This window comes from Myotis lucifugus, unplaced genomic scaffold (genome assembly GCF_000147115.1).
Source record: "Myotis lucifugus unplaced genomic scaffold, Myoluc2.0 scaffold_585, whole genome shotgun sequence".
Taxonomy (NCBI): Eukaryota; Metazoa; Chordata; class Mammalia; order Chiroptera; family Vespertilionidae; genus Myotis; species Myotis lucifugus.
Genome location: NW_005871633.1, coordinates 102,831 through 125,477, shown reverse-complemented (window position 1 = coordinate 125,477; position 22,647 = coordinate 102,831). Strand labels below are relative to the sequence as shown.

The window sequence follows — 22,647 nt, the reverse complement described above, 5'->3', positions numbered from 1 at the left end:
AAAACTAAGAGACCTTATTGCATGAAATTCCAAGCCAAGGAGTAGGCCTTCCTTTCCCCCCGGCCGCCCGGCCACGAGCCTTCCCTCTGGCACCCTGGAAACCTGGCCTTCCCTCGCCAGTCCCTGGCTTTGTCTGGGAAGGGTCGTCTAGTCTAAATTAGCATTATTACACTTTTTATTATAGACTAGAGGCCCCAGTGCACAAAATTTCATGCATGGGTAGGGGTCCCTAGTGGCTTCCCAGCTGCCCAGCCAGCGGGCCTCTCTTCGCACCCGCCTTGGCCTGGCACTGCCCGCTCACCTGCTCCCCATCCGCCACAGTCCTGCTTTTGTCAGGACCCATCAGGCTGGTAGCACCTCCACTGCCACCCGCTGCCAGCGCCACGTTGCTGACGCCTGCCATGTTCTCTGTCGCCCCCTGTTGGTCAGCGCACGTCTAACTTCCAGTTGGTTGAACTCCCACCCGTAGGGACAATTTGCATATTAGCCTTTTATTATATAGGATAATGGCTTGCTCTAATGTAGAAAAGAATCTGTGGGCTCATAGGTCCTTACAGAATCTCACACTCTTTATAGCCATAAGGAGATAGGGACACCCAGAATTGGATAAACGTAAATGAGACATTTATTTCTGTACACTAACTTAATTAGTAATAAATACCTAATACACAAAAGGTGTAAATATTAATAATAATATTATAAACTTCTGTGTTTCCACCAGTCAATCTAAAAATTAGACAGTGTTATTGAAGCCCCTTAGATGTCCCTCCCCAATCCTTTATTCTCTGTAGAGAAGACCATTATCGTGAATTGAGGAATTAAATCATTACACATGGGACAATTATATACTTAAACAGGAAGAACAGGAAAAGATGAATGCCTGTGCTATTATACCAGAGACACTTTCACAGCTATGCAAACTCATTCTGACTCATCCTCTCCTACTCAGCCACCAAGAAAGCTAGATTGTTGTCATACAAATGCTTCAACACACCACCCTCCCTCTAAAATATTGACAAGCTCTGTAACATACCCACATGGAATGACACACATGGTCCTATCCATCAAAACTGTGATACACAGACACAGTTTTGGTCATATCCAGAGAGGTTCAGTAGGTGCATGTAAACACCCCTGCATAGATAGAACACTGTACTTGCCAGTACAGATACATATTGCCACAATCATCAGGGACCTGCAAACACATTTTCACAAATTGAGATCACGACAATGATGAGCACAGATGTAATTTCAGGTCTCCTCACCCCAACCTTCACTTCCAGGCTGTGGTTCACACGTCCAACTCATGACCTGGGGGAACTAAATTCTCGTCTGGATGTCATCCAGTTTTTCCTGCTACCCCAGAATCTGGACATGGCTCAGATGCTGCATCGGTTGCTGGGTCACATCAAGAACGTGCCTGTGAGCCCAGGGTTGGGGGCAGGGAGGTGGGGAGGTTGAGGGCCGATCCAGGACATTGCACTTCCTGAAGGGCGTTCGGGTGGGAGAGGGCAAACAGTCGTTGTCCCCTGTCTGACTATCCTTATCTGACTAGCTGATTCTGAAACGCATGAAGTTGTCCCACACCAAGGTCAGCGACTGGCAGGTTCTCTACAAGGTAGGACCTACCTTCTTGAATCCTAGAAGTTCAGGTTAAGCCCCTCAGCTTGTGTTCTAGACTCTGTACTGTGGTTATCTTGTCCAACTTTATCCCAACACTATTTTTAAGCTTGTATTGTGGATATTGTCCAAAATATTTATTATTTTTTTGTTTTTAATCTTCACCAGACGTGTGTGTGTGTGTGTGTGTGTGTGTGTGTGTGTGTGTGTGTATACTGATTTTAGAGAAAGGGAAAGTAAGAGAGAAAGGGAGAGAGAAACATTGATGTATGAGAGAAACATCAATTGGTTGCCTCCCATACACACTCCCACAGGGATCCAACCTACAACCTAGGTATGTATCCTGACTCAGAGTCGAACCAGCAACCTTTCAGTACATGAGATAACACTCTAACCAACTGAGCCACACCGGTCAGGGCTGTCCAAAAAAATTAGAGAGAATAATAAAATGAACCCTCATGTATCCACCTTGCAGCTTCAACACTTATTTCATGTATATCTATCTTCTCCCACTTTGCACTTCCTGGATTATTTTGAAGCAATTCCCAGCCATCATATCATTTTACCCATAAATGTTTAAATATAATTTCTAAAAGAAAATTATTTTTAAAAATGAATAACTACACTGGTATGACTTAGTGGTTGGATTGTTGGCCAGCACACAGAAGGGTTGCGAGTTCAATTCCTGGTCAAGGGCACATGCCTGGGTTGCAGGTTTGATTCAAGGCCCCAATTGTGGTGCATGTTGGAAGCAATCTATTGATGTGTCTCTCTCACATCAATGTTTCTCTTTCTCTCCCTCTCTCTCTCTCTCTCTCTTTCTCTCTCTCTCTTTCTCTCCCCCTCCCTCTCTTCCTTCCTCTCTCTCTAAAATAAATAAAAACATATTTTAAAAATAAAATTTAGAGAGAACCAAGATGGCGGCGTAAGGTACAGACCTGTGCGTGCTGCCTCCCACAACAACATTGAAACTACCAACTATAAGACAAACAGCTATCATTCAGAACCATGGGAAAGCTGGCCCAGTGGAAGCTCTACAACTGGAAGGAAAGAAAGAAGCGCATTGAGACTGAGTAGGATATGCAGAGGCGCCAAGAGCGGAGGTACGGAGTTGCGCGCCAGGCGGGCTGCAACTGGACTCTCGAATCCACTGAGCTTGTTTGGGGCGGGATTCTGAGGTCCCAAACCCCTACAGGGAGAGGCGGGATGGCCGTGAAGCAGGTCAGAAAGCGAGGGTGGCTCTCTCGCGGAGCTGCGCACCGGCACTTGGGGACGTGGAGTTGCGGAGTTGCAGAGAGGCGAGAAGCTGCGGAGACGCCATTGCTGTTTGCTCTGCCCTGGGGACTCCCTGAGACCCCGCCCTACTCAATTTACATCCCCGCCCAAGCTGTGCCAGAGGCACAAAAGGAACCACCTGCGCTTTTGCAGCATAACCCAACAAACTGCAGATTTCAACTCCTCGCATTCATAAGGGACACACTCAAGAAGCAGACTCAGGTTTGGAGGAAGCCGGAGCCAGACCCAGCTGGGCAGGCGACATGGAACCACTGTACCAACAAATGCACAAGCAGGTCCACCAGATCCAGTCTCACATGGGACGCCGGGAGACGGCAGACAAGCAGTTTGTGCACTTAGTAGAAAACGAAACCCAAGCAAGCATACCAGATATTCAGCCAGCTAGAACGCCTGGAGATTTTGTCCAGCAAGGAGCCTCCCAACAAAAGACAGAATGCCAAACTTCGTGTTGACCAGTTAAAGTATGATGTCCAGCACCTGCAGACGGCTCTCAGAAACTTCCAGCATCGGCGATATGCAAGGGAGCAGCAGGAGAGACAGCAAGAGGAGCTTCTGACTCGCACCTTCACCCCCAACGTGGAATGCGGCGCCCCCTGCGAGGCTGCGGCGCCCCCTGCATGGCTGCGATGGTCCCCTCTGAGGCTGAGACGGCCCCTGTGAGGCTGAGACGGTCCCAGTGGGGCTGAGACGGTCCCTGTGAGGCTGAGACGGCCCCAGTGAGGCTGAGACAGCCCCAGTGAGGCTGAAACGGTCCCTGTGAGGCTGAGACAGCCCCAGTGAGGCTGAAACGGTCCCTGTGAGGCTGAGACGGTCCCAGTGAGGCTGAGACGGCCCCTGTGAGGCTGAGACGGTCCCACTGGGGCTGAAACGGTCCCAGTGGGGCTGAGACGGTCCCTGTGAGGCTGCGATGGCCCCTGGGAAGCCGGTGGAACTGCGCGAGCTCTCTATCCCTCTCCCTTCCTCTCTGTAAAAAATCAATAAAGTATATTTAAAAAATAAATAAAATAAAATTTAAAAGGGATTTTCCTAAAAAAAAAAATCAATGGAAAAAATACCTTGAGAGAGGATTACAAAAAAATTTTTAAAGAATAACTACCATTATCTTACCTAAAATTAACATAATTATTTAATATCACCAACTAATGTCTAAATATCTAATCATCTCTTAAATGTCATGATTTTCAAAATTAGTTTGTTTAATTAGGAACCAAATATGTTCAACATATGGCAATGGGATGATGTCTCTTTAAGTCTCTTTTATGGGTTCCTTCTTCTCTTTCTGTCTCTGTCTTTCTCTGTGTCTCTGTCTCTCCTCTCTGTTCTGTCTCTCTCATTTTCATTCTCCTTACAAGTTATTTGTTGAAGAATCTGAGTCATTTGTCCTATAGAGCTTCCCTTAGCCTGGATTTTGCTGATTATATTCCCTAAGTGGTTTTGACATGTTTCTGTCTCCTAGAATTTCTTTTTTTAAAAATATACATATTTTTTTATTTTTGATTGTTTGGTTAATCCTCACCCAAGAATATTTTTCCTCCATTTATTTTTAGAGAGTGGAAGGGAGGGGGAGCGATAGATAGAAACATCGATCCGCTGCCTCCTGCACTGCCCCCACCGGGGATTGAGCCTGCAACCCCAGGCATGTGCCTGGACCAGGAATGGAACCAGCGACTTCTTGGTGCATGGGTCAACGTTCAACCACTGAGCAACACCGTCCGGGTCCAAAGTGGTTATTTTAATTCTGTCATTCTTTATTTATTAGCCAGAACGTCTCCTTAAAGAAAACCTTCCTCTCTTCTGCTCTTTGGTTAACCAGTGATACAGTTCATATCACAGAAAGTTGCTTGATTTTTGTCTCTGCCTTTATTTGCCAGCTGTCATCTTAATAAAATAGTTCCCTAATATCCACCCAGGGAGCCAATGAATTTTTTGTTGTTGTTATTTTAGTATCATTATGAACTCATAGATTTACACACATGCTTCAGTCCACTGCATTTTTAATCTTTATACGTGCTCAAATTATTCTATCTTTTGCTGATGGGAGCCTCTTGAAGTTGGCTTCTGAGTCCTTTAAACACAGTTCTGGTAGATTTTTAAAAAATGTATTTGTATTGATTTCAGAGAGAAGGGGAGAGGGAGAGAGAGATAAAAACATCAGTGATGAGAGAGAATTATTGATTGGCTGCCTCCTGCACACCCCCCCTACTGAGGATCGAGCCCAAAACCCGGCATGTGCCCTTGGACTGGAATTGAACCCGGGACCCTTCTGTCCCCAGGTCGATGCTCTATCCACTGAGCCAAACCGGCCAGGGCTGTTAAGATTTTTTTGAGGGGAGAGAAGAGGCAGTTCTTTTTGTCCCCACTCGGGATATACAAATTACTGTATTTTAGTCACTTGGAAAAGTTCCACTCTGTGTGGTTATGCCACTATATGGACATACATATTTATGTTCCTTTGTTTCATTTTGTTTTTTTTTAATTATTAGGAATTTCTTTTTAAATTTTAATTTAATTGTAGGATTATGTAAAATATTTACATAGTTCCAAAGTCAAATCTCCCAAAGATATAATCAACTAATTCTAGCTTCTATCTCTGCCCCTCTTGCCACCTATAGATAATCTTTTCTTTTTTAAGATTTTTTAAAATATTTTTTTTGTTTATTTCAGAGAGGAAGGAAGAGGAAGACAGAGATAGAAACATCAGTGATGAGAGAGAATTACTGATCGGGTACCTCCTGCATGCCTCATACTGGGGATCGAGACCAACCTGGGGAAATGCCCTGACCAGGAATCATACCGTGACCTCCTGGTTCATAGGTCAATGCTCCAGCTGGGCAATAATCTTTTCTTTTTAAAAATGTCTTGCCCTGGCCGGGTAGCTCAGTTGGTTAGTGTCCTGATATGCCAAGGTTAAGAGTTTGATCCCTGGTCAGGGCACATACAAGAATCAACCAATGAGTCCTAACCGCTTTGGCTCAGTGGATAGAGCGTCGATCTGCGGACTGAAGGGTCCCAGGTTCGATTCCGGTCAAGGGCATGTACCTTGGTTGCAGGCACATCCCCAGTAGGGGGTATGCAGGAGGCAGCTGATCGATGTTTCTCTCTCATCGATGTTTCTAACTCTCTATCCCTCTCCCTTCCTCTCTGTAAAAAATCAATAAAATATATTTTAAAAAAAAAAGAATCAACCAATGAATGCATAAGTGGGAACAACAAATCATCGATGTTTCTCTCTCTCTCTCCCCCTCCCTCTCTCTCAAAAATAAATAAAAATTCCATGGACACAGTGAAGTGCAGTGAAGTGCAGTGAAGGCCTGGAGAGGAGGCGGAAGTGGAGCGGAGGTGGCCAATGGGGAGTCAAAGGGGGACATCTGTAATATTTTCAACAATAAAGACACAGTCCTGGCCAGTGTACTCAGTGGTTAGAGTGTTGGCCTGCAAACCAAAGGGTTGCAGTTTCGATTCCCTGTTAAGGGCATGTACCTGGGTTGCAGATTCCATCCTATACCTGGTCGTGGTGCGGGAGGCAACCAATTGATGTGTCTCTCTCACATCAATGTTTGTCTCTCCCCCCCCCCCCCATCCACTCTCTCTAAAAAACAATGGAAAAAATGTCCTTGGTGAGAATTAACTAAATAAATAAATAAATATATTTAAAAATAAATAAATAAAAATAAAACAAATTATCTTCTCCCCTAGGCTGTAAGCTCATGTGGACAGGGACCATATTTTGGTTGTCTTTTTACCTCAGTGTTTAGTGCAGTGCCTGGCACATTTCCTCCCTCATTATTTCATTTTGCCTTTGAGATCGCTCTGTCTTTGTTATTGTTTTTCCTTGTTGATCTTTGTTCTCAGTCCATCCTTGTCCCCTCTCCTCAGCCAGGGCTGGCTGAGGGCCACCATCCTCTGTCCATTTTTCCTACAGACTGTGTACAGTGCCCTGGGCCTGAGGGATGCCTGTCGCTCCCTGCCCCAGTCCATCCAGCTCTTCCGGGACATTGCCCAAGAGTTCTCTGATGACTTGCACCACATCGCCAGCCTCATTGGCAAAGTGGTGAGTAGAAGGGAACTAGAGGCAGGAGATACGCTGTGGAAGATGGGGAAGCCTGGGAGACAGTGAGGTCAGCTGAATGACCAACAAGTGGAATGGTGAAAGGAGGCGGCAGAACATCGGAAATGTGCTTGGAGGGCTAGGGTTAAATCAGGGACTGCAGGGGGAATTGGAGCCCAGCTAGAGGTGAGCAACAGGACAGAGAGATGGTGCTGGCCGATAAGCAACTGGACTTCTTGCCTCCTCAGGTGGACTTTGAGGGCAGTCTTGCTGCAAATCGCTTCACAGTCCTCCCCAACATAGATCCTGAAATTGATGAGAGTGAGTATTGGGTGGGGATCGGCCTGTGAGCCCTGAAACACAAGCCTGCACAGTGATGAGGTGCCATCCTTGGTACTCGGCCACTACAACTGGGGATAATCATGGCAACCAGGGCAGGAACCTTACTCTCGATATCCTCCTAGAAAAACGAAGGCTGGCGGGACTTCCCAGTTTCCTCACTGAGGTCGCTCGGAAGGAGCTGGAGAATCTGGACTGCCGCATTCCTTCATGCAGCGTCATCTACATCCCTCTGGTGAGTGCAGGAGGCTGGGTGTGACCTCTGGGGGCTTTTGGAGGTAGTAGGCGTATGGAGGACACATTGGTAGATAAAAAAACTTCTGGAGAAGTTTGAAGAACATGAACACCTTGTGGTGGCTCTAGCCCCTGAGGGAAGCACGGGATCTGGGGAGAGAAAGTGCCCAGGACATCACGCTCTGCTTTATCTCCTCTTTATGCTCTCCAGATCGGCTTCCTTCTTTCTATTCCTCGCCTGCCTTCCATGGTGGAGGCCAGTGACTTTGAGATCGAGGGACTGGACTTCATGGTAAGACCCTTGACCTCTGTAGGGAGGTGATAAGGAAAATGAATCAGCAGCTGTCCGGAGGCCTAGCCCTATCAGCACTGCCCAATATGGGACCTCTCTTCTGTAGTTTTACTTTGACCTTTATTAGCTCTGAGATGAAGGAGAAAGGAGTCGGGTGGGGGCCTGCAGACGGGGTTATAAATGTGGGAGGGGATGAGGACCAAGAGATGCAGAGCCCACAGCTTGAACCCTCTGACCCAGTTCCTCTCAGAGGAGAAGCTGCACTATCGCAGTGCTCGAACCAAGGAGCTGGACGCATTGCTGGGGGACCTGCACTGCGACATCCGTGGTGAGGAGAAGCCAAAGGCTGGGAGTGGGCGGATTCGAGATGACTCCAACAGGCTCCTTTTCTCCCTGCTCTCGCTCTTCACTCTGACTCTCCATCTTCTCTGAACGCCTCTGGGCGTCTCACACGGTATCTGCAAGCCTGTCTCCAGGTCCCTCTGCTGGCTTGTCTCTCCTTCATTCCCCCCCCAAAGCTGACCCCCAGCTCCTCCCTCACCTACCATCAGACCAGGAGACCCTGCTGATGTACCAGCTGCAGTGCCAGGTGCTGGCTCGGGCGGCTGTCTTGACCCGGGTGTTGGACCTTGCTTCCCGCCTGGACGTCCTGCTGGCTCTTGCCAGTGCTGCCCGGGACTATGGCTACTCAAGGCCCCGCTACTCTCCCCGGCTCTTTGGGGTACGAATCCAGAATGGCAGGTGAGAACAGAAGGGGGTGGAGGCATAGACACGAGGGGCCTAAAAGCCCCATATTCTGGGGGTCCACCCATCTGGGCGATGTGTGAGGCACCTCTCCACCCACTGCAGACATCCTCTGATGGAACTCTGTGCCCGAACCTTTGTGCCCAACTCCGCAGAATGTGGTGGGGACAAAGGGAGGGTCAGAGTCATCACTGGACCCAACTCTTCAGGGAAGAGCATATACCTCAAACAGGTAGGAGACTCCTACACACTGGCCTCTGGTATCTTCATCTCCTCCCCCACCAGCTAGCCAACCCCGGTCCCTGCAGCTCTTCTCCTGCTGTGTTCTGACCCTGCCTGTCATGCAGACACTATAACCCACACCCTGTTCCTCACTTTCACTTGAGGGAGAGCCATGCCCTAATAGAGCTTTCCATGGCCTCAGTTCCCTTCCCTTACCTCTGAATAGGGCCATGCCACCCCCCAGTGTGCCTCTGCCCACTCCCTGTCCCTCTCTACTGAGTGGAAGGGGCTACGATCATCTATTAAACTATGTGCCTCTCTCCTTGATCTATCATTCACCCCTCAGTAGCCTCACCTTCACCTCAGCCATCCCACCAGGCCCAGACTCTGTCCCCTTCCCTGCTTAGGTGGGCTTGATCACATTCATGGCCTTGGTGGGCAGCTTTGTGCCAGCAGAGGAAGCCGAAATCGGGGCAGTAGACGCCATCTTCACCCGTATTCATAGCTGTGAATCCATCTCCCTTGGCCTCTCCACTTTCATGATCGACCTCAACCAGGTCAAAGGGAGTAAAGAGAGGTGGGATTGGGATGGGGGGAAATGGGGAAGGAACTCTACCCCTGAAAAATGATCAGGAAAAACATTTCCTCTGCTGCCTGCCCTCTACACTAGGGAACCTCTTTTTTTGGGGGGGGGTGTTAATCCTCACCCAAGGATATTTTTTCCATTGATTTTTAGAATAGAAGGGAGGGAGCACGGGGGAGAGAAATAGAGAAACATGACACATGAACTGGTTGCCTTCCACATGTGCCCCAACCAGGGATGGGATTGAACCTGCAACCCAGGTACATGCCCTTGACCAGGAATCGAACCCGTGACCCTTCAATGTGAGGGCCAATGCTTTAACCACTGAACAACACTGGCCAGAGCTAGGGAGCCTCTTTTGAATCCTGGCTTTGTATGTGGCATTGTTGGCCATGAAAGGGTGAACAAAGCATGCACCTCACCATTAAAGACTTCCCCGTCCATTGGAGTGGACACAAGCAGCTTTATTCATGGCAGACTGTGGTCAGCATTACAGGCCTCAGATGCTAATGCAACTCTCTGTCCACCTGGTACCCAGCAGGTGGCAAAAGCAGTGAACAATGCCACCGAGCGGTCTCTGGTCCTTATTGATGAATTTGGAAAGGGAACCAACACGGTGAGGGGAAATCTGATGAGGAACTAAGGAGAAATGGAGGAGGGCAAAGGAGCAGGAGGGGAAGTTGGGCTTCAGGAAAAAGAATAGATGTGGGGGCTGAAAAGAAACAGAAGAGTGCAAGATGGAAAAGGCCAGGGCAGGTGGGGGGACATGGGGCACCCGTGGTTCTGCACCCTTACCCTGTCCTCTGCACAGGTAGATGGGCTCGCACTGCTGGCTGCTGTCCTCCGACACTGGCTGGCTCTCGGACCCACATGCCCCCACATCTTTGTGGCCACCAACTTTCTGAGCCTCGTTCAGCTACCCTTGTTGCCACAGGGGCCCCTTGTGCAGTATTTGGTGAGGGAACTAATCTAGTCCCCTCGGGGTCCCTAAGCCAAGTGTCTCCCAGAGCTGGAGACTGGCTCCTTCCTCAGAACAGGGGCTCCCTGAACACAGGGACCATGTCCCTTCCCTGTCCTCACTCCCCTTAGGGATTGGCTATGGGTTTCAGGGTGGGACGCTGAGTGACAATGACACACTGTCCCCTTTTATTCTTTTTTAAGACCATGGAGACCTGTGAGGATGGGAATGACCTTGTCTTCTTCTATCGGGTTTGCGAAGGTGTGGCCAACGCCAGCCATGCCTCCCACACAGCTGCCCAAGCCAGGCTTCCTGACAAGCTCATAGCTCGTGGCAAGGAGGTGATGAGATCCATGTCAGCCCCATCCATCAGGGCTCCCTTCCACTGTTCCTGCTCCTCTCGGGGCCTGGGTTCCTGGGCCCATGGCATTTCTGACCTTATTTTCTCTTTTCTTACCCAATTCCCCCACCCCTGCCTCCTCCTTCTTGTTCCTAGGTCTCGGACTTGATCCGCAGTGGTAAGCCCATCAAGCCTCTCAAGGAGCTGCTGAAGGAGAAGCAAATGGAAAAGTGAGTGGGTAGCCCAGGGTCCTGTTCTAGCATCTTCTGCAGCTCTTTCCCCTTCAGGGACTCAGAAGGCCTTTTTGCCTTTCAGTGACTCAGTTTCCCAGTTTCTTTCTGAAATCCCTAAATTTCCAAGGTCCAGGTTTCCTCTGCACAACCTCTCCCCCCTGCTCAGGATCAGTTATCCATCCTCTCATTTGGCTCTCTGTGCTCTCTCCCTTCAGTTGCCAGACATTAGTAGATAAGTTTCTGAAACTGGATTTGGAAGATCCCAACCTGGACCTGGACATTTTCATGCGTCAGGAAGTGCTCCCTGCAGCCACCACCATCCTCTGAGCGTCCTTCGTCGGCCCTCCTCCCCTTCCCACCGTGCCCTTTTTGTTTCTTTAGACCCAGAGTTCTCAGTTTCCCCAGAAATCTTGTTTCACATTAGGAATAAAGTTTATTTTGGAGAAAGTTGTTTCCTTAGACCAGCCAGAACAAAGCAAGAGACTAGAAAAGAGATGAAACACCAAGTAGGAGTCCACAGAGGGACCTGCCCTGCCTCATTAGGAGGGCGGGGGGATAAATGGTGATGGAAGGAGACTTGAATTGGGGTGGTGAACACATACAATACCCAGATGTTGCATGATAGACTTGTACACCTGACACCTGCATAATTTTATTAACCAATGTCAGCTCAATTAATTCAATCAAAAATGACAGTGACAGCCCGAACCGGTTTGGCTCAATGGATAGAGCGTCAGCCTGCAGACTCAAGGGTCCCAGGTTTGATTCCGGTCAAGGGCATGTACCTTGGTTGTGGGCACATCCCCAGTGGGGGGTGTGCAGGAGGCAGCTGATCGATGTTTCTAACTCTCTATCCCTCTCCCTTCCTCTCTAAAAAATCAATAAAATATATTAAAAAAATAATCGATATTACTTGCCCTAACTGGTTTGGCTCAGTGGATAGAACGTTGGCCTGTGGACTGAAGGGTCCCGGGTTCGATTCCCGTCAAGGGCATGTACCTTGGTTGCGGGCACATCCCCAGTGGGGGGTGTGCAGGAGGCAGCTGATCCGATGTTTCTAACTCACTGTCCCTCTCCCTCTCTGTAAAAAATCAATAAAATGTATTTTTTAAAAAATGACAGTGACATTTCTGTGGGAAGACGGGGGATTCTACCCAGGGGGACTTTATGAGAACCGACTTCAGACCCTGCAGAACAGAGGAGCCTAAGGGAGAAGGTCTTTCCCAGCCTCAGACACACAGCAGGAAGAGCTCTGAGGCTGAAAGACTAGGTAGGAGGCTGCAAGGAGCAGGGAGAGAGGGGAGGGGCCAGCCCTGGTCGCCAGTGGGTGTGGCTCCACCCTTCCCACCTCAGAGTCCTGAGGAGCCAGGGTCCTGCCCCTGCTGCAGGCCCCTTCCAGTTCTGCTGGGGACAAGCCACCAAGACCCAGCAGCCTGGCCTAGCTGGTCTGGCTCAGTGGATAGAGTTCAGTGGATAGAGCGTCAGTCTGCGGACTGAAGGGTCCTGGGTTCGATTCTGGTCAAGGGCGCATGCCCGGGTTTGATCCCCAGTAGGGGGCATGCAGGAGGCAGCTGATCAATGATTCTCATCACTGATGTTTCTCTCTCTCTCTCTCCCTTCCTCTCTAAAACCAATAAAAATATATTAAAAAAACAAACAAAAACCCAGTGGCCTGAAGCTTCTTCCTCTGGGTGAGTACTAGTCCACCAAGAGGCCCCAGGGGAAGCCCCTCTTCCCAGATCTGCCCTCTACATTTCCACTCAATTTGGGACTCATAAGTCTTCCCCACTGCGTCCCCTTGCCCTGGTGGACCGTCTGGGCTTGATTCAGTGACCAGACAGAACCCAAGCAGGGGCTCCTGGAAAGGCCGTGGCCCAGAGCCCTAACGTGTAGTAAGCCTCTGCTGCTTGCGTTTTCCAGCTGCAGAGGAGGCAGGCTCTGGAGCAGGAACAGTCTGCCCTCTGCAGGGGCTGCAGGGGCTGGAGCTGCGGGAGCACGGCCAGGCCTGGTTTGAGGGCCCGCTGAGAGGCACAGCAATAGCAGCTAGGTGCGGGGCCTGTGGTGAGCGGGGGGCAGCCCCAGGTGTGTGGGGAAGGGGACAGGAACCACATGTGGACACAGCCTGACCCTGCCCTGGAAAGGAGACAATGGCCAGAGATGATGAATTAGGAGGAGCATTGCAATGACAGGATGCCACCACCAAGTGTTAGGGTGGCATTCATTGTTGGCACTGGAGGAGGTGGGTCTGCATTCTATTCAGAGGGATGGACTGGATCACCACTGCATCACCCCAATGGGTCAGGGACGGACGAGGAGGGTTCATAAAGAATAGGGAGGTCAGAAAAAGACGGGAGCCAGAGAGAAAGGTACCTGGGCTCACCTGACGCGCCAGCCTGCTCCACCCAGAGAAGCACACTTTGTGAGAACCATTGGAATCGAGCCTGAGCTGCTGGGGCCCATTCCCTATGAATTCATGGAATGATAAGTGGAAAAAAATAAAAAAGGCCGAACCGGTTTAGCTCAGTGGATAGAGCGTCGGCCTGCAGACTGAAGGGTCCCAGGTTCGATTCTGGTCAAGGGCATGTACCTTGGTTGCGGGCACATCCCCAGTAGGGGATGTGCAGGAGGCAGCTGATCGATCTCTCTCATCGATGTTTCTAACTCTCTATCCCTCTCCCTTCTCTATAAAAAATCAATAAAATATTTTAAAAAAATAAAAATAAAAATAAAAAAGACTTCTGTGCTGATAAAAATGTTTCTCTTAATTGAGTGGAAGTGTGGTGTCCCTTTCCCCCAAAGAATAATTACAAAAAACTTTGTGTCCTAAAAATAAAAAAAATAAAAAAAAATAGGGAGCCCTGTGCCCTAGCTGGTGTGGCTCAGTGAATAGAGCGTTGGCCTGCGGACCAAAGGGTCCCGGGTTCGATTCCAATCAAGGGCAAGTACCTTGGTTGCAGGCTCCTCCCCGCAACCAATCGTGTTTCTCTCACGTCGATATTTCTCTCTGTCTTTCCTTCTCTCTTCCACTCTCTCTGAAAATCAATGGAAAAATATCCTCGGGTGAGGATTAAAAAAAAAAAAATAGGGAGCCCTGGCCAGCGTGGCTCAGTATTTAGAATGTCAACCCATGCACAGAAGGGCCGCAGGTTTGATTCCTGGTCAAGAGCACATACTGGGTTGCAGGTTCGATCCCTAGCCCTGGTCGGGGCGTGTGCAGGAGGCAACCAATCGATGTGCCTCTCTCTTACATCAATGTTTCTCTCTCCTCTGTCTCTTTCCCTCTCTCTCCCTTCTTTCTGAAAAAGCAATGGAAAAAATATCCTCGGCTGAGGGTTAACAACAACAAAACAACTTTAAAAAAGAATAGGGGCCGTAACCGGTTTGGCTCAGTGGATAGAGCGTCGGCCTGCGGACTGAAAGGTCCGAGGTTCGATTCCGGTCAAGGGCATGTACCTGGGTTGCGGGCACATCCCCGGTGGAGGGTGTGCAGGAGGCGGCTGATCGATGTTTCTCTCTCATCGATGTTTCTAACTCTCTATCCCTCTCCTTTCCTCTCTGTAAAAAATCAATAAAATATATTTAAAAAAAAAAAGAATAGGGAAAGAGGGTGATGTGCTACTTGAGGGGACGGAGGTACTGGCCTGTTGAAGAGATGGAGTGGAGAGTACTGGGTTTCCCACCTGTCAGGAGGGGTACTGGGATGAGGGACTCCACATGGGAAAGCATGGCCTGTGGTGATAGGAGAGTGGCAGATGGACCTCGAGTTCTCACACTGTCAGCCTGCAGCTCCCCCTATGGAGTTTTCTAACATTCACACTCAGAGCCCGGTAGTCCGCAGTTAGCCCAGAGTCAAAAGGTGACATCTGTTTGAGACTCTGACTCCGGGAAAGGTGTTTATTGTTTTCAGCTGAGGCTTTTGAGAGGCTGGGGTAGAGAGATTTGGGTCAACGCTGGTTTAACAGAGAACATCGAATATCCCCCTGTTCGCCCCACGTCTTTGAACATGCCAGTTCCTGTGCCATCCAGGGCGGGAAGGGAAGGCCAAGGAAGCAGGGCTTGTGGCAGCGGCAGGTAAACGGGAGGGCACAAGGGAGGAGGGCCGAGCACAGATGCCCAGAACTCTCTCCAGGGGCTGTCAATGCAGCAGAAAGAGGAGATGGCTCAGCCAGGCTTCCCCAAGGGTGGAGGGGCCCTACCAGTGTCTAAGGCCTCCCCTCAGTCCCCTCAGTTGGGACAGAACCTCCTATTCTGCCTCTTGACTCCACAGCGAAGGAGCTCCAGGTGGTGGGCCAACTGCAGTCCACACATCAGGCGTGAAGCGCCTTCTCTGCTCCTGAAAGCCTCCATTTCCCCTTCCTGCGTTCCATGCCCTCACGCTCCTATATGCTGTGCACACATGATCTTTGAAATCCCTCTGGGGAGAAGACATGTTTATTGAAACTGTCCTTCAAATTTAAGTACAAAAAATAAAATAGAAGCTTCTCCAGAATTTCAAATAAAAGCAATTCTATAAATAACACTTTCTAGTACCCTCTTACCCCAGTCTTAGGTTTGCTTCCCACGAGGGTTAGGGAAAGTGCATTGTGGGAAAATCGATTACCCTTTATCCCAATCTTGCTAAGAGAAGGGACAAGTGCATGAGAAGGAAAACCTCCAGCCCCGCTGGGAGAGTAGGGTCCCGAGGCCCACGCCATCTCTCACCCACCGGGAGGGATTGGAAAGAGCGCTGGAGGCCCATCCTTTAGGGGCTGCTGTCACCAGGAGGCCAGGCCTAGAAGGAGCAGCACCCCGGCGACTGTGCCCCACCAGGGGTTGCCTGCCAGCCCTCCCCCCGCCCTGCCCCGAGTCACCAAAGGGGAGGGAGGAAGGGTGGGGCTGGCCTTGGTGAGGACCGGGCCAGACGAGTGGGCAGGGACAGCGAGCTGGTCCTGGGGAGAAGAGGGGAAGTCCGTCTGGGTGTCTACACCCAAGTTAAGCCCCCCTTGCCCTGCCTACCCTGCGATGGAGAGGGGGGCCGTCACCTGCGGGTCCGGGCCCAGCACCAGGAGCCGGAGGAAGGCGTGGGTCGGGGGCACTGGTCTGGCTTCTCGGCCCATCGCAGCCACAGTCACCGTCACCACGGAGTCCAGGGCAGCCGACTCCGGGACCTCCAGCCACAGGCGCCCCCAGGCGGACTCGTTGTGCTCCAGGCGAACCCTGCGGAGCGGGTAGAAACAGCCAGGCTCCCGAGAGCCCAGCGTGGGGGGCGGAGCCAAGCGCTGGCGGAAGGGGAGCCTGAGGGCCAATCAGAGGGGCCGGAGGCGGGGCTTAGAGAACGGGTACCAGAGCCCCGCGCGAGAAAAGGGCGGGGCCGGGAGGAGCGGAGGCTCGGGCTGCACCTGGAGAGGTTGGAGGTGAGCGCGAAGCTGGCGTTGACCCACGTCCTGAGGTCGAGATCCCGAGGCCCCGAGAAGCTGGCGATGCGAAGGCTGAGGGGGGCCTTGCTGCCCGGGGCCAGGAACCCCGCCGGGCCACTGAGCTGCGGAGGAGGGCGGGTCAGGGAGGAGCCGCGCTCTCCGAGCCCGCTGCGCCCTGCCCGGGGCTCACCTCCAGGAGGACCGGAGCCACCCTGCAGGGCTGGGGCGCCGCCCGGCGCAGGTCCCGTCCGCCGCCGTCCCGGCCCAGCAGCTCCAGAGCGAAGGGCCCCGCGGTGGACAGCAGCGGGGGTGGAAGCGAGGCCACCAGGAGACCTCGCTCCGGGGCTCCGCTGGGCTCCAAGGGCACCCGGCCCAGCTCGGCGCCCCCCGGAACCCCTCGCAGCACGACGTGGGAGAAGTGGGGCAGCGGCCCTTCCCGCCGGCCGCCGGGATGCAGCCCTGTCACCTCAATCAGCAGCTGGGTCCGGAGACCTGCGACCGGAGGGAGGGCGGGGAGAAGTGGTCTGCGGTCAGAACAGGGCTACCCCTGGGAGTACCGGTGGGGCGGCCAGGAGGGAGTTCTGTGCACATTTGCGTGAAACATGTAAATTATAACCCAGTGGAAAGTTAAATAAGAGAGAATTTTATAAGTGTGAAATCGATAAACAAGTTGGGGTGAGGGGTATAGATGCACCTGCAACTGGCTGGGTCACGGGGTAGAGGCCAGGGTGGGGGCCGTCCTCCACGGGGATCCCGAAGTGGAAGAGGAAGTCCAGCGCCGTCTGAGCTGAGGGGGGGAGGGCGTCAGAGACCTTCCCCAGCTGGCTGTGACCGATGTGCTCCCCGCCCTCCCCTTCCCAGGAATGCCTTCCTCCTCACCTTGCACTCTCACCCGGGTGTTGCCCTCGGCTGTGACCTGGATCTCCCAGGTCCCTGTCTGTGGGGGGTCATTCATGCTCACCATCCAGAACTGCCCAAAGCGGCGAGTGTGGCCCAGAGAGCCCTGGCCTTCCTCCTGGCCCTGGGAGACCCCTGGTGGGAGTGGAGAGAAGAGATGGTCACAGGAGACACTTCTTCCCCTCAGCATATGGCCCTCAGCCTCCATTCTCAGTTCTTCCCTCTGCCTTGGCACACGATGGAAGTACCCGCAGGGTTCCTGATCCAGAAGCTGCGGACCTCCCCGTGGATCCGGACCGTTACCCTCCGGAGCAGCCCATCCACAGTGAACACAAGCGGCCTCCCAGGCACCAGCACCGGGGGCTCCAGGGGCAGGGCCACCTTGAAGGGTGGGGAAGAGATAAGGCGTGGAATGAGTGGGAACAAAGACAAGAGGAAGGTGGAGACAGAAAGAAGCGAAGTGACGGACGCCTGGAGAAGATACCGACGAGAGGGGGCATGGACCAGGGACAGTTACAGAGCGTGACAGCTGGAGGCGAGGGCTTAAGGAGGAGTCCCTCACTGTCCCCAGGACAGAACCTTGGAGCCCAAGATTGGGGGGGGGAGGGGTGGGACTAACATGGGAGGGGCGGGTGGATAGCCTGGCTCTCCAGGAAGACAAACTGCCCTTCCCACCCCGACACCTTCTGGCAACTCGGCAATGGGAGCCATTCCCTTCCTCCTACGAGGAAGAGGTGCAGCGTCACTCACTCCCCAGGGCCGAGCTGAAAGCCCTGTCCCTCCGTCCGTCCGCTCACCAGGTCGGCCGTGCTGTCCCCAACAACAGTTGCCACGTCGCGAATGTGCTGATCTTTGGTGAAGATCACCTCGCCTCCAGAGGCCAGGGCCACCACTTCATAAGGCTCAAAGCGCAGCGGGGACAAGACCTCACGCCGGACGCGGCGCTGAGCCCGCGACGGGTCTTCAGTCACCAGGAATGTGACCTGTGCGCAGAGGAGAGGCCAGTACTCAGGAGCCCGCGCGCCATCTCCCGTGGTCAGTGCGGCCTCCATGCTCCCGTCCCCCCAGGGCTCCCGGCTGCTGGTAAGGTCTCCGTCTACCCTCTGGCTGCTACGCAGCGTCTCCCACTGACACCCCCCCACCCCCCCGCCCTCTGTTAGTAGTTGCCACTCCTTGTAACTGTTGCCATATGTCATCCACATAGTGGGTTGTTGGCAGCTAGATCTCCGGGTGTTCAGATGGTTTATTGGGGGCAGGTTCAAATACAAATTCAGTTCATTAAGGGCAGGGCCTCTCACGCGTTAGTTGCGAAGGGATCAGGAAATGTCAACCTCATTGTCCAGGCTCCCACTTCACGCCGAGGCTGCTTCGACTGCCACAGGGCGGCGTGGCCCGGGGTCTCCCTGGGGAGCTAACGTCGGGCTGCCCACTGGCTATGCTCACTCTGCAGCGTCGCTCCTGAGCCAGGGCTCCCACGCGGCGGGTGAGAAAGGCATCCTTGGGGGAGGCGTCCGTGAAGACAAAGATGTCTGACAGAGGAGGGGTGTGCAGCAGGGCCAGCTGGCAGGGAGGGAACGGCTGGTGTGAAGATGGCGGCAGCAGGGGACGGGGTAGAGCAAGGAGAGCTGGCGTGAAGCGAGTGGGGCCAGACTCTGGAGGAGGGATGGGGACAGGGTCCCAGGAAGGCTCTCACTCCCCCTGGTGGTGGGGCCTGAAAAGGGGGAGAGTGGGGCGGGAGGGCAGACCTCCAGGGCTGACAGGCTCATCTCAGGCTCGTCTCCGCCTCCCACGGCCTGGATCTCATTGAGTTGCTGCCAGAAGCTGTCAGGGTCACTGGTGGTAAAGACAGGGCCAAACCCTGGGAGGAGGAAAGAGGTGAGAGGTGGAGAGAGCGAGGAGGTCCCCCTCACGCCCACCCGGCAGGAGGCCGCTGTGCTCCTGGGCTGGGCAGTCCTGACATACCAGCCTGCCCTGATACAGGCAGGGCAGGGCTCGGCCTCTGCTGGGAAAGTGGCGCACTTCCTGGGGCCTGGGGGCCTTCTGGGGAGTGTGTGTAAGAATAAAAAACAGCCGGGCCTTGGTTTCCTCCCAGCAAAGCCACAACAGCAGCACTCACCTCAGGGTTATTGGGAGACTAAAGGAATCGGTTTTGTGAATCTTGGAATAGTGCCTTTGACACATAAGTGGCTGAATTTTTCATTATTCACTTCCTCATACCTTCATCGAATATGTGAGAAACCCCGTACTGCCAGCTATGAGATTTATGCAGACTTAGACCGGCCCTGGGGAAACGCTCGGTCCTACAGGCATTTTACCTGGTGATCATTTCAACCCTGGGAGACAGTCAGGATGGAGCTGGTGGGGACCCATTTAATGAGGCCAAGTGATAGGACCAAGCTAAGGACACACAGTGAGATTGGCCCAGGTCAGATTGACTTCCTGTTCAATGCTATGGAACTGTCTGTCTCAGATACTTCAGAGGCCTGCACCCACCAACCCCCCGCCCCCCACCCCCGCATCCCCTCCTCGGTCTGTGGGAAGTAGAGAGACCTGAAAATGACTGGAGCCTAAGAAAGCAGGGCCACTGCCTAAGCGTGGGTGCTGGGGAAGGAAGCGCTGTGACCTGCTGCCCTTTGGGAGCAGTGGACGCAGCGGCGATTGTTCGCAGCAAGCGCAGGCCCACTGCCCGCGGCACACCTTGACCGCTTTCCTTCCCTCCACTCTCCCGCCAGACCGGCCACCTGGGTCGTGGAAAGGCACCAGCACGTAGTGGCCGGGCTCCATGGGGCCGCCCCGCCGCTGCTCCACAATGTGGCGAGCCTGGATCTTGGCGGCGTTGATCTCCTCGCCCATGCTGCCTGTGGTGTCCAGCACGAAGCTCAGGCTGGAGGCAGGGGTGATGTCCAGCAGCCTGCGGAGAGCCACAGGGAGGGTCTGCCCACTGGTCCCCAGCCCCGGCTTCTCAGCTCCCCCGGGAGCTCCTAGGGAGCCCGCCTCCAGGGCCACTCACCGGGAGAAGCCCCGGTCCCCCAGGCGGCTCCGCAGGAGCCCGAAGGCCTGGATGGAGGCCAGAAGGGCCAGTTCTGCAGCCTGGAGGTGGAGCGTGTGGTGGGGGGAGAAGCCCGGGGCTGTGCTGTCCTTGTTGATGCCTCCCCGGGGTGGCTGAGAGCTGCTCTGGTCAAAACGGCCCCCGTGGCTGCATTTTCCTGGGTGGGGAAAGGGATCTGGAGGTGGGAGTAGAAAACCCACTGCCCCCTAAGAGATGGGGCCTTTCTGAGCGGGCCTGGCCCTCTCACTGCTCAGCGAAGGACCGGCAGGAAGTGATGACATTCTGGAGGGTCATCCCACAGCACATGAGGGATCCCCAGGCCCAGTCCATCCCCAGAAGCTGCCCTCAGGCAATGGAGGTCTCATGAGCTGCTCCCACCCCCTCCCCCAACAAGTCCTGGCCACTCGGCAGGCCCTCATCCACCCAGCCCTTCCCTTCCAGGAAGTGGGGCGAGGACCTAGAGACTGAGGGCCCTGGGGACAGGGTCCGGGAAGGGAGGTGACTCTCCCCTTACTTCTGAGGGCTTTTCTGTCTGGTACCTGGAGGCTTGGAGGGATAAGTTCCGAAGTAGCCAGAGGTGAGGCGTGTGAAACCCAGCAGATTCCCAGGGCAGCTCAGCTCCTCACAATCGGCGCAGGTAGGATCTCCCACTGCAAAGGGAGGGGCAAGGTCTAGAGCCCAAGACCCTGCGGCCCCGACCCCAACCCTGTCCACCCAAACCTCAGCTTTTCCTCCGCTGCCGAGGCGCCAGCCCTCAGGGAGCCGTCCCAGGCGCCCCCTAGGCTCCCTGAACTGACCCTGGAGCTCAGGGGCTGATGGTGAGACAGGATCTACGGCTGGGACTGTGCCAGGGACGCCAGCCGTGTGGGGCCAACCCCTGCTCGCTGTGCACAGGAAGTGAGCTTCGGTCGGACAGGAGGCAGCTGCGGTCCTTGCTCAGCTGGGAGGTTGAGGGACCGAGAGAGAAAGCCCCGTGGACCCGGGGGGCGGGGAAGCATGTGGGAGGGACGCAGCGGGGCCTGCAGCCTGGTCCTGGCCGTCCTTCCCCGGCGACCTCAGGGAAGCCACCCGACGGCCTGGCCTCGGGTCGAGCTGCGAGGCCTCGGAGGGCGTTCCAGAGCGGAGGCGAGGCGGCGGCCATACCTTGTGCCAGGTTCCCCAGCTCCTGCCGTGGCCAGAGGAGGTGCGGGTGTGGCCGCTGCTGCCCCAGCTCCACCCAGTTGCTGTGACTGTAGAAGTCCTGCTCCGGGGAAGGAGAGGGACGGCACTGGCTGTCTCGGCTGCCAGCCCTCACCTGCCGTGTGGCCGCGGGGACCAGGGGGTGGCTCAGGGCCTTGGCAGACAGGGCCCCGGTCCCTTCCCGAGGCCTGGTCAAGAAGGCGCCGCCCGGGAGACGGGAAGACTGGCAGTGAAGGGCCCTCTGCCCATGACCCCCAGTCCTGCTCACCTGCAAGGCGTGGAGGGCCGCCCCGAGGCGCTGCCGGGCCAGGGCGTGGTCGCCGGCTTGGGCCGCCACCAGGGCCTCCCTCAGAGCCCCCACCAGGCGTGTGCGCCCCTGGCCCAGCCGCTCGGCATCAAAGTGCAAGTCAGGGTCGTTCCTGGAAGTTGGCAGGAAGTCCTGGGCTGCATTGGCACGAGACACCTCGCCTAAGGCTGCTCGGAACCGCCGGGAAGGGGACCCAGGTCCGAAGTAGGAGGCAAAGAGGTCATCGGCGAGGAGGGTGCGGCCCTGGGAGAGGGCAGGGGACGGGCTCAGGGAAGCCCCTGGGATTGGGCCATTGCCCACGCTTCCTCGGGAACTGGCACGCAAGGCTGTGTGGAAGGGCGCGGCGGGCACCCCTCGGGGCCACCCGGGATCTTCCTCAGCGGGAGGGACTCCTGATTTCAGGACCAGGGATCCTGGGCGCTGTGGCTGCAGGGGGTAGAGAGGAGGGGACAGGCAAGCAGGACCTCAGGGAGTAGAGGCCCCAGGACCGCCGGGGTCGGGCTGGCGTGTGACAGGACCCAGGGACTCACCAGGAAGTCCTCAAGACGAAGGGGGGGCCGGCCCGGGGGCGGCCGCTCCAGGAAGAGCTGCAGAGTGACATTGAGAGCCGCCGCCTCCGTCAGGTCCTGGTGGGTGACAGAGCCAGGGGCGGCCAGGAGGCTCCAGATGTTGGGGAAGAAGGCAGATGTGGGGGACAGCAGCTGAAGCAGCAGCAGCAGCACGGAGCCCAGGGCCAGGGGCACGTGGGTGGGGGGCATAGCGGACGCAGACCTGGGGGACAGAGGGCTCGCATGGGAGGAGGGAGAAGCAATCCCAGGGCAGGCGGCTGTGTCCCTGGGCCCCTGCGGGGCCGCTTCTCTTTGCCTCAAGCTCCAGCTGCTCCAGCCGCTTCCTGCCTCTCGTTGCCCAG

General features: G+C 54.3%; 3 protein-coding genes across 3 annotated transcripts in view; 1 reads left to right on the top strand and 2 right to left on the bottom strand.

The window, feature by feature from the left end:
• Positions 1-11,356, top strand: part of MSH5 (mutS homolog 5) — an 18,141-nt gene extending 6,785 nt beyond the window's left edge. Inside the window, exons 10-24 of the mRNA XM_023745845.1 lie at positions 1,284-1,422; positions 1,556-1,618; positions 6,839-6,967; positions 7,213-7,285; positions 7,429-7,538; positions 7,749-7,829; positions 8,070-8,157; positions 8,381-8,570; positions 8,679-8,805; positions 9,203-9,352; positions 9,920-9,994; positions 10,190-10,333; positions 10,540-10,677; positions 10,833-10,906; positions 11,125-11,356. Of these exons, the coding sequence (XP_023601613.1) occupies positions 1,284-1,422; positions 1,556-1,618; positions 6,839-6,967; positions 7,213-7,285; positions 7,429-7,538; positions 7,749-7,829; positions 8,070-8,157; positions 8,381-8,570; positions 8,679-8,805; positions 9,203-9,352; positions 9,920-9,994; positions 10,190-10,333; positions 10,540-10,677; positions 10,833-10,906; positions 11,125-11,236 (1,693 nt within the window). The 3' untranslated portion in view covers positions 11,237-11,356. The remainder of the gene's footprint in view (positions 1-1,283; positions 1,423-1,555; positions 1,619-6,838; positions 6,968-7,212; positions 7,286-7,428; positions 7,539-7,748; positions 7,830-8,069; positions 8,158-8,380; positions 8,571-8,678; positions 8,806-9,202; positions 9,353-9,919; positions 9,995-10,189; positions 10,334-10,539; positions 10,678-10,832; positions 10,907-11,124) is intronic.
• A 3,419-nt stretch (positions 11,357-14,775) lies between these two features.
• On the bottom strand, positions 14,776-22,496 carry VWA7 (von Willebrand factor A domain containing 7). Its single transcript, XM_006104599.3, has 16 exons — positions 22,268-22,496; positions 21,699-21,980; positions 21,395-21,491; positions 20,791-20,901; positions 20,213-20,408; positions 19,944-20,113; positions 18,948-19,060; positions 18,646-18,762; positions 18,000-18,185; positions 17,451-17,583; positions 17,185-17,337; positions 17,000-17,092; positions 16,496-16,797; positions 16,288-16,427; positions 15,931-16,105; positions 14,776-15,837 (listed from the first exon to the last, which is right to left on the bottom strand). The coding sequence occupies exons 1-16, from the start codon at positions 22,493-22,495 to the stop codon at positions 15,664-15,666; spliced, it is 2,670 nt and encodes an 889-aa protein (XP_006104661.1). The 5' UTR covers position 22,496; the 3' UTR covers positions 14,776-15,663.
• A 106-nt stretch (positions 22,497-22,602) lies between these two features.
• The window catches only part of VARS (valyl-tRNA synthetase), an 11,552-nt gene continuing 11,507 nt past the window's right edge, over positions 22,603-22,647 (bottom strand). Inside the window, exon 27 of the mRNA XM_014446897.2 lies at positions 22,603-22,613. Within this exon, the coding sequence (XP_014302383.1) occupies positions 22,603-22,613 (11 nt within the window). The remainder of the gene's footprint in view (positions 22,614-22,647) is intronic.